The 14,571-nt window shown below is 44.1% G+C and overlaps 1 protein-coding gene across 10 annotated transcripts in view; it reads right to left on the bottom strand.

The window, feature by feature from the left end:
• Positions 1-14,206, bottom strand: part of MYCBP2 (MYC binding protein 2) — a 175,667-nt gene extending 161,461 nt beyond the window's left edge. For 9 of the 10 annotated variants that reach the window (XM_064713077.1, XM_064713113.1, XM_064713105.1 and 6 more), the window contains exon 1: positions 13,736-14,022. In XM_064713077.1, coding sequence (XP_064569147.1) covers positions 13,736-14,007 — 272 coding nt within the window. In that variant the 5' untranslated portion in view covers positions 14,008-14,022. Of the gene's footprint in view, positions 1-13,735 lie in introns of all 10 variants that reach the window. The other variant, XM_064713139.1, reaches the window with a different exon arrangement.
• Between the last annotated feature and the right edge of the window lie 365 nt (positions 14,207-14,571).

Below are 14,571 nucleotides of genomic sequence, written 5' to 3'. Positions count from 1 at the left end.
AGAGCCTCTACATACATAATCCCCCATATACCCTCCCTGTACCATACACAGTACAGGTATGTACTGCGTCCTTGCAAACAAAATACTTTTATTTCTTCTATCTCAATGTAATCTCAGCACTGTTATTTCAGCTGCCAAGAATTCTAGCATCTGTAATGAAAAACAGCCTTACAAAAAGTCCCACAAAGTAACACAAAGTAAAAACAACTCACCTAAACACAATGCCATACACCTCCTACAAAGCTGGCACACAGAATGAGTTTCTTTAAGGTACGTGCTTTAACATTGCATCTTTAACTGAAAAATGGGAGATGCTCAGAAAATGGTTCTGATTCTGTCCTCGCTTTTGTGTTTCTCCATCTGACACCAACACAGATCTACCAATTAGTGTCAAAGTGGTGCAAGTCAAGAGGACTCAGTAAATGTTCCATGACATTGAGAAGTTGCTGAAGCACCCTGCAACTGAACTTCCCTAAGGCTTTCCATGGTTAACTTTCCTTCCTAGCAGATACCTTCCATTGATAACCAAGTAGCCAATGCGGTTATCCTTCAGTCTACTGCTGGAACATCCAGGACACCTTCAACCATGGGGAGGGACAGTGCCAGTAGGTTGCAAGAATGAAAATAAATATCACTCAAAACTCCCAACCTGCTCTTGCCTTGATAAACAAAATGCCTTACAAACAATACCTCCAAGAGTTTTTTAATGCTTCATTTTTCATATCAACTACAGCAATGCCTATTAAGTTTCCAAAAGGACTTGCCATAAAACAGTTGACAGGGAACAAAATATGTATACATAAACTGAAAGCTGGCACACAAATGCCTATGATACAAATATATAACCTCACAGTGTAATGCCAAACTAAGCATTGGCAAGCTTTATGAAATAAGCATGCACCAAGTATATGCTATACCATATACTTACATCACAAATGGACCCAAAATTTTACAAATCACAAATAGAAAAAAACCAAGAATATTGATTTCTGAAGAGATAAATGTACGAAATCTTTTCACTTTGATTTGGCAATGAAATCTACAGAGCACCTGAGGAAAAAAATGCTTTATGTAAGTCTGGTAGTAATGCTGGATTTCATAATGTATCTGAAAAAAGAATTATTGCTTTGTAAAATATTTAATGAAAAACACCTCCATGAAGCAGTTGCTTGACCTTCCCTTCCTCTTTGCACAGTTGCAGGCAGGATAGGAAAATAAGATACTGCTTCTGCCAACATCACCACCCAAGTAGCTCAGTTGCAAGACAGTTAGCTCACAAAACATTTTTGCCTGTTGTTACAGTTTTAATACATTTGTTCCCAAAAGGAAAAAAAAAAAAAAAAAAAAGTGGAAGCCTATAAAGAGAAAAGCTAAGATTTTTGCAGTAATATTTCCAAACTGGGAACTAACTGCCACTAGTCAACAGCCAAAAAGACTTCAACACACAAAACACCCTAAATTCAAAAATACTCTAAATAATAAATTACTTACATTTGTATTTTGTTACCATACAGTTCTTCTACAAGAATGCTTGGCCAAATATGCTGTTTTGTCTTATCTGAAACTGCAAGTGAACCTTTTCGGTTCTTCTCACATTTCCTTTACTCATATCAAGCTATAGCATGAAGATCTGATAAATGTTTCTAAAAATATGTTTACAACAGAAAGAAGGGCAAGGACAATCTCCATCCTGTAAAGGATGAGGAAAATGTAGAGGTACTTAATCCCTTCTCTGTTTTAGTCTAGTTGTGTTCTCGGTATTCAGCACTCATCATCCAAGGGGAAATGATCAGTGACTTGCTACACCACTTAGACACACGCAGGTTTACAGGGCCAGGTGGGATCCACCAGAGTCCTGCAGGAGCTGGCAGAAGGGCTCCCTGAACCCCTTTCTATCATCACTTACAGCAGCTCTGCCTGACCAGAGAGGATCCACTTGACTGAAAGTCACTGAATGTGCCACCCAATTACAAGAAATTCTGGAAGGAGAATTCAGGGAAGGAACTAAAGCCCTTTGAGCCTGACCTCAGTGCTGGGGATGGTCATGGAGCAGATCACACTGAGTACCATCACATGGCACATACAGGACAACCAGGTCACCAGGGCTGCCAACATGGGTTTATGGAAAGAAGGTCCTGCTTGACCAGCCTGATCTCCTTCTATGACCAGGTGTTCCACTTAGTGGAAGACGGAAAGGTTGTAGATGTTGTCTACCTGGCCTTTGTAAAGCCTTTGGACACTGTTTCTCACAACGTATTTTTGGAAAAACTGGTGGCTCATGGCTTGGGAGGGGACTCTTTGCTGGGCTGAGGCCAAATGTGTGAGGTTCAACAAGGCCAAGTGTTGGATCCTGCGCTTGGGTCTTGACAACCACTTGTGCACTACAGGCTGGGAGAAAGGCTGGAAAGCTTCCCATCAGAAAAGGGTCTGGGGGTGCTGGTTGACAGCTACTGAACACGAGCCAGCAGAGTGCCCAGGTGGCCAAGAAGGCCAATGACAACTTGGCCTGTATCAGACATAGCGAGGCCAGCAGGGCCAGGGCAGTGATCACACCCTGTACTGTGCACTGTTAAGGTCACACCTTGAATACTGTGTTCAGTTTCGGACTCCTCACTCCAAAATTGCTGGAGTGTGCCCAGAGAAAGACAGAATAGCTGCTTATGTGTCTGGAGAAAAAAATTTATGAGGAAGGGCTGAGATAGCTGGAGTTGTTCAGCCTGGAGAAAGGGAGACTCAGGGGAGACCTTATTCCTCCACACAACTCCCTGAAAAAAGGTTGTAGCCAGGTGGGGGTCAGTCTCTTTTCTCAAGCAACCAGCAACAGCACAAGAGGAAACAGCCTCAAGCCGGACCAGGGAAGGTTTACATTGGGTATTGGGGGAAAATTGTTCAGCACAAGGGTTTTCAAGAACTGGAACACACTGTACTGGGAGTGGTAGAATCACCACCACCAGACATATTTAACAGGTGTGTGTTGTCATTATAGTGCAAGAGTTCTGTTGTTATTACATTGCAAGGGTTCCATATTGCTAGAATTTCATACCTCTCTGATGTTTCTTGTAGACAGCTCCTCTAAGCACCAACTCTTCCTTGTCCTCACAGTAACCAACTGACTCCAGGTCCCCTCAACCAACCAATCCACCCTTTTATAGCACTCTCCTGATTGGCTACAGCTGTGGCCTGTTAACATCAGGCCTTCTCCTAACTGGCTCAGCTGCAACTCTTTAGGGGGAAAGATTATTACCTTCATTTATGTTCTATCCCCCTACAGGTGTGTAGATGTAGCTGTCAGCGACACAGTTTAGTGGTGGACTTGGTAGTGCTGGGTTAGAAATGGACCCAGTGATATTAAGGGTCTTTTCCAATCTAAACTATTTAATGATTCTGTTTCTAGTACCACAAGTACCATCATCTTAAAACACATCTCTGCTGGAAGATCTGACTGCTCAGCGCCATGTTTGTTCCCTGTGACACATCTTTTCAGATGACAAATGAACTTCATATTGATCCTATGTCCTTCTTAAGGACTGTAGAATCACATCATTCAGGTTAGAAGGGACCTGTTAAGGTAACTTTTTTTTTACTGCGAGGGTGACTGAGCACAGGTTGCAATCAAGGCTGTGGAGTCTCCATCCATATTCAAAGCCATCTGGCAAGTGGCTCCAGGTGGTCCTGTCTGAGCAGAAGGGTGGACAAGATGAACTTCAGAGGTCACTTCCAACCTCAACCCTTCTGTGATTCTGTGTCTGATTCTGTCAAACCCTGCTCAAGCAGTGTCAGAGACAGTAAGGTGCCCACTACCATGCACAGTAGCACTTTAAGTACTACCAAGGAGATGTAAGCCTCTTTGGACAACACTTGCCAATGCTTGACCTTTCTCATAGTGAAGAGCTGCTTTCTTGGAATGCACTGGAATTTAGTGAATTTTAATTTGTGCCACATCAGTGCCATGTCAGGGTGGGGGACACTACTGAGAAGCATCTCCATTCTTCATTGCCTTACTGCATTAACAAAATCACTCCTGAACCTCCTCTTCTCCAAGCTAATAATCCCAGCCCTCTCAGCTTTTCCTTACTGAAGAAAAGCTCCAGATCCTTAATCACCAACATGACCCTGCACTTAACTCTTTGCAGTACCTCTCTCCTCTACTGGGAAGCCCAGAACTGGACACTCTAGATGCAGCCTCATCAGAGAGTAGAGAGCACCTCCTTCAAGCAGCTGGCAATACTCTTCCTAACATAGCCTAGAAGGCTGTCTGCCACCTTTGCCATGGCAGTGCATTACTGGCACACAGATGGTTGCCAACCAGTACATCAAGAAACCTCTCTGCAGAGCTGTCTCCCAGCTGGTCAGCCCCCCAGTGCTATTTCATCCATGATGCAGGATTCTGCAATTCCTCTTGTTGCACTTTAAAATCTCACTCAGCCCAAATCTCCAGCCTGGCTGCATCCCTCTGAACACAAACACAACCATGTGGTATATGAGGAACTCCTCTGTTTTGTGCCATATGGGAACTTTCTGTGGGGACAGTGTCCCAGCATTCAGGCCATTAGTGAAGATGCTAGGCAGCATTTGCCCCATTATCAGCTTCCAGAGCACACGACTGACAACTTGACTCTGGCTGGACTTCATGTCACAGACCACAAACCTCTAGGCCCAGTCACTCAGCCAGTTCTCAATCTACTTCACTGTCCACTTATGTAACCCATCCACTGTCAGCCTGTGCTGACATGTTGTGGGAGGCAGTGTCAAAAGCCTTACTCAAGCTGAGGTACAGCACATCCACTGCTCTGCCTGCCTGTATCTGCAGATTGCAGTTATTTTTCACCAAGGCCTGCAGATTTTTAAGGAATTCAGCTGTAAGAATCATTAGAGTGGGAAACTCTTCAGCCTGATAGGCGGACCTCAAAACAGCACTGAGAATACAACCAATATTTTCCATAAATAATAAAAACTGAGTATTTTTTATTGCTGACAATATTATCTCAGATAAACTTAAATATTTAAAGTTATTGGTATTTTTATTTAGTAAGCCTAAAATTTAACAGTTTTAGTGGAATGGACAATAAGTAAACTGTCCTTCAAAGAGCCACATGTACATTCTCCAAGCCATTACCAGCTTACACACTATCTTCTTTAAATAATTAATCAAGCTTTCTGACGTTAATTTTTCATCCATGCCAATAATAAAAGGAAAGGCAGGGCTTAAGCAGTATATCTACAAATGGAAAAATCATCAAAATCCTGTCCCCTAAATCCGTAAATCAGGGTAAGGAACATCAACTGCAATCCAATTACCACAGGCTTAGAGGAAAACATAGGCAGAGTAGTAGGACAGGTTTACTCTGGGCTTCTAAGGCACCTAAAAAGACAAGGTTAAAAAAAAGTCAGAACAGAAAATAAAAAGGCCACCCTACTCATTGATTTTCCAGTTGGGATTTTTATGTGCTATTGTTGGTGAGCAGAAATCACACATCTTTTTAATCATTACTTTAATTTTATAACTGAGGACTATTTTACTGTGACAATAACTTTCTTAACAATTACCATTTTTCTGAAAGCCAAAACTCGAGAGGCTTAAGAATTATTCCAGTGGCTGGAATACCCTAAGGCCTCTCCAATAATGACAGGAACAAATACTACAGGTTCTAAAAATGAAATTAAAACCCAACTGCGCAAGTAAAATGCAACTGATTTTCATTTAACCATGACAAAAGTGCAAAACAGTATCTGATCCCTTTTGTAACTGGAAAGGTTTCCAGAACAGCATACATCTGTCTCAGATGAAGAAAAGCAACGTAAAGGAAAGCATCCCTCCAAAGTGTTCTCCACACAAAGAGAACAACCACTCAGGACAACCACTGAGAACTGGGGTTTCTTTTTGGTAATTATCTGATTTTTCATTATTCATTTCAATGCTGTATATGAAACTAGATCTGTTAAGAACACATGCAAGAAAACACTTATTCCTCAAGTTTGTCAATGCAGATGAAAGTATTTATCCTTAAACACTTCTAGGACTTTTTTTTTTATATTTGAAAAGTCATTCAACCACAGTAAGGATGACAAGATCTGGACCTTTGGCCACTCTTCTGTCTAAACACAACCACCAAAATTAAAGTGTATATACAAAGCTATCTTACACCGAATCTTATCAGCAGAATTTTAATTTAACAATTATGCTACATGAAGTAAAGGAAAATCTGTACTTATTAAAAACAAGCCCATTACTAGTGATTAATGACAGCGTAACGTCTTTAAAGTGATTACTATCAAAAGCAAAACAAATTCAAATTTAGTCTGCAACAAATAGCAGAAGACAACTGCCAAGTACAAACAACTGAAAACTCACTAGTTTATAGCTGTCAATGGTCTACCCTGTATAGCAGTGTATTCTAGAAACAAAAGTGGATAGAGAATCGATTGGTTTGAAGAGAAAAGGAATAGAGACATGACTACTCTGAAAACATACAAGCATAATGAAGATATATGAGCACATCTGTTGGAAAGAATTATGCATTGGCTAGTGGGAGAGAAGCAAGGCCAAATCAGATAGGAAAGTCACAAGTGACTACATGTAACATGGTGAAACAAAATAAAGAAGCGGCTGAAATAATAAAAATAGAATAAAGTATTTATATAACAACAAGCTCATCTCAGTGTAATGTAAATGACTGGCTGCAGATCTGTACAGACAGGGCAATAGAAAAGATGAGCAATGTTACCAACTGCAACAAGGAGCACAGCAGAGAAGTAATACTCCTGTTTTAATCCCATTAAGGTTAAAACTCTCAGCTACAAACTTTTCTAGACTGACAGAGATCATGGCCAAAATAATCAAAATACCACAGCATCTGTGAATTTAAACTACAAGCAATAGATTTCTGCTTTTTGATCTTATCTGGCTTTGGCTACAATAAAAATTTTCTTCCAAGCAGCTTGTATCATGTTTGTATGCTTTGGATTTGTGAAGGGAACAGTGCTGGTAGCACACCTGTGCTTTATCTGTTGCTGACTAACACTTGGACAGGGTCAAGGCCTTTCCAGTTTCTCACACTGCCCTGCCAGCAAGTAAGCTGGGGGTGTACAAAGAGCTGGGAGGGGATGTAACTGGGACAGCTGAATCCAACTGACCAAAAGGATATTCTCTACCATATGACATCATGCTCAGTATATAAAACAGGGAGGAAGAAAGAAGAAGTAGGGGGACAATACATTCAGAGTTATGGAGTTTGTCTTCCCAAGTCACTGGGAATGATGAAGCCCTGCTTTCCTGGAGATGGCTGAACAGCAGCCTGCTGATGGTAAGGAAGGAATTAATTAATTCCTTGTTTTGCTTTGCTTGTATGCACAGCTTTTGCTTTACCTACTTAACTGTCTTTATCTCAGCCCTGAGTTTTCACATTTTTATCTTTCCAGCTGTCCCCCATCCCACTGCAGGGGGAAATAACCAAGGAGTCAGGTGGTGCTCAGCTGCCCACTGAGGTTACACCACATACATCCTTTCACAGAAACTATAAAGCATTTTCCAAGAGTTTTAAACCCATTACTTGGAACACAAGTGTAAAAAGTTAAGGAAAGAAAATGAAAACAAGGAACAGCAGTAATCTAACCACACATCTCTAGTTTCAAGTGGGGACGAGGAAACTCAGTTTTTGATTTTTTTTTATAATGTGTACAACAGGTATAAATTTAGATTTATTACACTAATAACATTTTTTTCTCAGGCTCAAGTAGTCATAGATATACTAAATACAGAGATAACAATCATTCAGTTTAAGTTCATCTAATTAAGTTCATCAACACCTTCATCAGTCTGAAGGCAATGAGCTATAACATGCTATATACTACGATACAATAAGAAAAAATCATATAAAGCATATCAATTTGCTTTGAAACATATGAAACACTAAATCTAAAAGTACAGAAACCATCTGCCTTAATGCAGTCACAGCATAAGGACCCTATTGTCCTGTGTTAATTTCTAGCATTCATCCTTTGAAGGGGCACAGTGTTAGGAACTGGCTGTGAAAGGCCAAAGGAACAGACCAGCTTCAAAATGTATTTACACCATGAAGTTAATTATAGGAGTACTAGTCCACTTAGCACGTGAGCACAAGGCAGGGTTTATGGCAAGCAAGGTAAGAAAGAAAAAGACAAAAATGTAACCATGTGTTCAAGTAATGCTGCAAGGGATCAAGTTTTCTAAGTAAACAAAGGATTAGGAAAACGGTTTGCATGAAGGACCTTGAAACTGTGTTATTGATACATCCCATGTGCTTTCTATAAAGACATAAACAGTCTTTATCTTTAAATCATGGGTTTGGCAAAACATACATTGTCATATGTCAGGAAGAGAATTTACTGAAAAAATATCTTCAAAATATTTTGCCCAGAAGGCAGATCACAATATGGGAGGAAAACCAAAACTAAACCCTGACAGCTGATAGTTAACATAGCAGAAAAACAAATTCAAGTTTTTCAGTATGCAGGAAACACATTTACTACATTTAATATGGCTAGCAGCGAGGAATGGTAACTTATTAAATTGCTCCAGCCCAACCTTAACTGCCTCAACCTGCTACCCAACAAACCTTCAGTGTGCCAGAGCACATTGTGTAATAAACTGAAACTTTAACTAGCATGTCCTCTCTGTTAAACTAAAAAATACAACATTCAAAAAACCCACCACAATACACCATACATGGATCTGTGTTTTAATTTTTCCCATTACTTCTATAAATTATCTTTTATAAATATACACAAATAAAATGCCCATCTTAAGCCTCTCAATGTAATGTTATTGGGCTCTTTCCAGCTTCTATTATGTTTCCCACACCAACACTGAACAAATACAAACAACCATGTTAAACTAAGAGACAAGAGTTTTTTAAAAAACCTACTACATAAAACTTTTCCTTAACAGAATACAAGGTAAATAAATAAAAATACACTATTTTAGTCATTTGCTAATCCCCATTAACCAACAGGGCAATACAGTATTAAAACACTACTACACTGCAGCTAAAAAGCCTAGAGCAGACAGCAACTCTCATCAAATCTTCTAATGCACTGCTTAATCTAAGACTCAACAGCACATCAATTTCCCAATAAACAGTTTTAGTTTACACAAAACTTGAACTCTGTTTTGGAAAATTATATCTACAAAACACAAGAACAGAAAACCAGATAACATAAACTAGACTAGAATATTTCAGTTGGAAAGGAGCTATGGAGCAAACGTTTGCACAGGAACAAGTAGGAAAATGGAGTAGGTAATGTAATACCACTATCATTTTACTTGTCTTTGTACACATAACCTTTATTTTTTTAACTAAGTAAATGCTTCCTAACTTTTTGCAAATATTATTCCATATTAAAAGAGCAACAAGTTCCAAACCAAAAAATCTAACAGCTTTTGTAAAGGCTTTAGATCTGAAGAAATTAAGGCTTTCTTGTGTACCAACAATCAAATTCACACAAATCTCATACACCAAAATTACTTCAAAATAGTTTTCACAAAATCTTTAAATCCTCAAGGCAAAGCTGAAGCTTCAGTAATATTTCTGCACTAAATTTTCAAGTAGATATACTCCAAACATCTCAAATAAGTACTGCTTTACTGAGTATAAGTAAGGGTATAAGGGAAGACTGTAAATTTTTAAAAGCGTAAAGACTAACCTAATGTCCAGAGGATGTATAATTTAGAATTAAAAGTGTGAATGAGTAACCTAGTTTCAAAATGTGCTGTAATCATCTAGCTGAAACAATCAACATGAAATAAAGTTGGCTGGCTCTTCTTCAGCCAAAATATAGTAAAATAGCCATCTAATTTCTACTTATTATAAGAAATCTTACATTCCCATCATCACTGAAATTTTCCTGGCCTCAGTGAGACCATAACACTGGAGTTCACAACACAAAGAGAACCTTTCAGTTTTTTGAAGGATTTAAGCTGAGAGGCAACTTTAGCAACAAAGTAATGGTCATTTTGGCACGAGCATGAACTCACTGTTATTTTAGAGTACACTGCCATTGTAATATAACAATTTCAAGTTAGTCCAAATTACGCAGTGAACACTTCCACTACAAAACAGGTCACACTAAAGCCATTATGAATTTATATAGCTATCCATATTTGACAAGAAGTCTCAACATGCTGAGCCTAACTGATAATTCTGGTAGTATGTAAATAGGTGAAAGGACTGCCAACTCAGGGAAACCCCCCAAGATGCACAAGCAATAATAGCAGCCATTCAGATGGACAGGGATGTTTGTTAGGATTAAGTTATACGGCAGAAAAAGCATATTTGAAGACAGCAAAAATGTGAAAATCAGAAACACCTTACTTGGCAAATACAGAGCCTTGGTACAGCACTAAAACCAGTACCCACTTGCAGTTTTGTCCACCCAGAGCCCAGCATACAAGACAACAGTTCAACATGAATTTTTAGTTGCCCTCTGAAGAGGCCAATACTTCCTACTAGTGTTTTACACACTAGTAAGTTACACTAGACATCATGCAGTTATTTTCAAATACTTCAGTGGCCACAAAAGAGAGACTATAAACTGAGGCATGCTCAGAGCAGATTTTTCTTCCAAACCAATCCTGAATTGACAACTAAATTGTCCACTGCTGGTAGTACTGCAGCAGATCCTTAACATTGTTATCTGCAAAAAGACAACGGCATGTTAAATCACAGAATTGGATACTTTTTTCTGTTTCCTTCCATAAAATTATTAGATTGACATGAGTGACAAAAGTAAGTTTCTTTGTCCCCGCCTCTCTGTACACAAAAATCTTCGTGCACCCTTCACCTCGCATTGTCACAAGTACAATCACAAGGTGAGCCAGATCAGGGAATTAGTCTGGATTACAACAAACCAGTTTTGCCAAGTTAATTTTAACCCAGAGGGAGTCTCTAATCTGTTACTGCAAGACACTACAGAAGTATTATGTCAGCGTGGCAGGGGGAGCAAGCACACCAACCAACCCATCTCCTGTGGAGACCAGTGTTCATGACACTGCAGCCTGTATCACACGAGGAAATGCAAAGCACTGCTGGTTCTGTTTCAAAGCCAATTACTGCATCCTACTCAACACGTAATATTCATCCCTTCCGATGACAGCCAGCACAAACACCTTGCAAATGTGATACTAATCTTGTGACTTTCAGATAATCTCCACAATGTTTGATTTTCTTGTCTACACAAAAGCATTTTCATACTGCTTGCCAATTCTTCATAAACATTAAAGTTAGGTTTGGAACAGAAGCACTTACTGAGACAGGCATTGGTCACGGCCCATGAAGTGCAGAGTATAATTTTGCAGACTTGAAGCAAAAATTCCACATCAATTTATTGCAAATAGGTTGCACTATCATTCTTCACATTAGTCTTGGAACACATGAAGAATTTTATTATTATTGATAAGCCAATTTGTTTAACTTTTTTTCAGTTACTTCAAGTTATTTTTCTAGTCACAAACACTCTTACTGACAATCTTACTGATTAAGACACTTCAGATCTTCCCAATATATAAAAATCAAGTTAGAACTTCTGTCATAACCTATATTATCTTAAGCTCCATTTAATTTACCTAGCATTGTTTTCTACCATAGCAATGCAGCCACAGTTAAATTTAAAGCTCTCTTGAGGAAATATTTGAAATTTGTATTAGTTTTGTAAAAAGGCATAAAAGGTCAAAAAGACCATTTCTGTTTAAGTCTATCAGGCAGCTGAAGTATTTTGCAGTATTTTGACACCAATATGGAGAAAAGGTGGAGACCACAAGCAGTATCTTGGCTGCCATCAGTCTGCCACATAAGGCAGTGGGGGTAGTGATAGCAGGAAACTAGATAATTATTAAATATTCCACCTCTCAAAAATCTAATACACACTGGCTGTATTCACCAGTATTAACTACTTGCCATTTACTTGCCAAAGCCTAATATAACCTGTTTGCTATGTACAAGGAGTCGATCTCCTTTGACTTGACCTCAGAAGCATCAACTAAAAGAAGCATTAACATTTACACACACCTAAGCTAGTATTTTCTACAATTTTAAGTATAAGGGATAGCAGTTGAATCATCCTGAAACCAAAAGACATGGAGGACACGACTAATGCAAAACTACAGCTTCAAAAAATACAGACCCCTTTGGGCAAAATTCAGACAGGTATTTGAGCAGTGAGGAGCAATTGCACAGCTGATTTCCTTGCATTTAGTAGTATCCTTACACTCAGCACTTGCAATCCCGAGGTTAAATGACACAAAGCTCAAAAGTGGGAAGAGATCTAATGGAAAAACTATAAGCAATGGACTAAGGAATACGTAGAGTAAGAAAACACTTGCTGGTCTTCAGGGGGGAAAGATGAGCTATAGTTTCCCTATCATACACTGTGAAAAGAAGTGGGTAGTTGCAAAGATGTCAAGTACCCATGCTATCAGTCCACGTTTCCAGCATTTACCATAAAGCAAATTGGGAAAGGTATGTGCCTTATGTTAATTCCACTCCTGGACACAGCTTTCTGGGGCGAGGGGGGTGGCGGGTAAGCCCTGCTGTCAAGTCCGACTAACAAAAACCTGAAGAAGCGAATCAAGCAACCTCCTTTGCAAACTTGAAACAACGGTGACTCAAAGCTCTCCATAGGACCCGGCCAGCCGCATCACAGCCTGAAGAGCAGCACGGGCTGAGAACACAGGAAGGTGCCGGTTTCATGTCATCCACATCCTCAGCGACCTCCGGAGGGGAACAATGGGGAGCCCTTCACACGGCGAGACCGCGCACCCCGCCATGCCTGCAGTGCTGGGAGGATCCGCCCGGGCCGGGCCGGGGGCTGCGGGCTGCCTCCCCTACCGCCCCTACGGCTCCGCACCGCTACAGCCCGCAGCTCCCTCCCGGCCTGGGAGCAGGGCAGGGCGGCATTCCCGGCCGGAGGAGCAACAGGCGCCCTGCTGCGGCCCCAGAGCCGGCCGGCAGCACCGGGAATGGGAGCCCTGAGAGGCATCATACGCCGGGGAGGGGTGCTCGGGAACCAGGCGGGGCCACACCGCACCCCAGAACCCCCCCCGGTTCCCCCCGCAAGGCGCTGCCTCCCTCCAGACACCGAGACCGCCTACATGGCGATGGCAGAGGGGGAACATGACCTAAAGAGGAGGAGAAAAAATAAGGCAGGGTAGCTAAAGGCAGCCCCGGTACATGGAGAAAGCGCCACGGTCTCTCGCTCGGTAACACAGCCAGCGGGAGCCGCGGGTGCCCTGCGCAGCCTGCCTCGGGAGAGGCCACGGGATTCAGCCCGTTCCGGCAAGCCTGGCCGGAGCGAGGTCTGCCCGGGGGCCCAGCACTGGCATTCTCCATCCCCCCGGGGGAGCTGGGCCGCACACTGGGGCGGGCACAGGTAACTCTGCCCCGGAGGGCCCCGGGAGAGGGGGCGGCAGCGCCATCTGCGCGGTATCGCCGGCCAAGCGAGCGGCGGGGCCCGGGCGGCACCTGGGCAGCCGCCGGGTTACATCACCGCCCCTTCCCTCCGTCCATCCCCCAGGGCGCGGCGGCGCGGCCACATGGCAGTGGGCACACACAGCCGCGCTGCCCGGCACGGGGGCGGGGAGGAGGATGAGGAGGGCGGCTGCCGGGAGGGAGGAAGGTGCACGCGCCGGGCCGCTCCCAGCCGGCGATGGGAGGGGTGGCGGGGGCTGCGCGTCTGGCCCGGGAGAGAGCGCGGCGCGCGTTACCTGCCCGGGTGGCTCCCCAGCTCACGGTCGCTCAGCGCCGCCGTGTAAATCCTCCGGTATCTGTCGGCCAGGGCCTTCCCGGAGAGCAGCAGCTGGTAGCGGCTCCGGCAGCCCAGCGGCGGGGCGGGCAGGGCTCCCAGCCCGCCGGCCGAGCCCTCTTCGGGCCCCATGGCCGGAGCGGCGCCGCCGGAGGAGAAGGAGTAGCCGCGTTCGGCCCCGGTGCAGGCGGCGGCGGCTCCCGCAGAGGCGGCGGCGGCTGCGGCGCTGCTCATCCCCCTCCCCGCCCGCCCCCTGCTTGCGGCGGCGCCGCCTCCTGGCGCGGCGCGGACACAGGCGGCTCCCGCTGCCTTCACCGTCGGGGCCCGGCCATGGCGAGGCCGCAGGAGGCGCCGCAGGAGCCGCCCTTCAGGCTGCGCATCCACCCGCGCTGCGGGAACACCCCGCTCTTCCCTTCCCCCAGCGGCGGCTCCAGGCCCCAGCTACTCGCCGCTCGCCTTCCGCCCCGGGCACAGCGCCCGCCGCCACCGAGTCCCGGGAAGGACCGTGCACCGCCGGGACCGGGGGAGGGGGGGGGCGGGCCGCTTGCTTCCCCCTTCCCGCTACAGGGTGTGTGCGTGGGGGTGGGGGGTGGAGGCCGGCGGTGCCGCTTCCCCTCCGGAGTTTGTGCTCGGCGCTGCCGCCGCCCTCTCCCGCACGGCCGCCCCGGCCCCGCCTCCCTCCCGCGGGCAGCGCGGCCGCCGGGCGCATGCGCTGCCCCGCCCGCCCCGCGCGGCCCCCGGGAAATCCGGGATCGGCGGCAGCGAGGGGAGGACGGAGGGAGCACCTGCTGCGTGCGG

Source organism: Zonotrichia leucophrys, chromosome 1 (assembly GCF_028769735.1).
Source record: "Zonotrichia leucophrys gambelii isolate GWCS_2022_RI chromosome 1, RI_Zleu_2.0, whole genome shotgun sequence".
Lineage (NCBI taxonomy): Eukaryota > Metazoa > Chordata > Aves > Passeriformes > Passerellidae > Zonotrichia > Zonotrichia leucophrys.
This window is presented reverse-complemented; position numbering and strand designations above follow the sequence as displayed.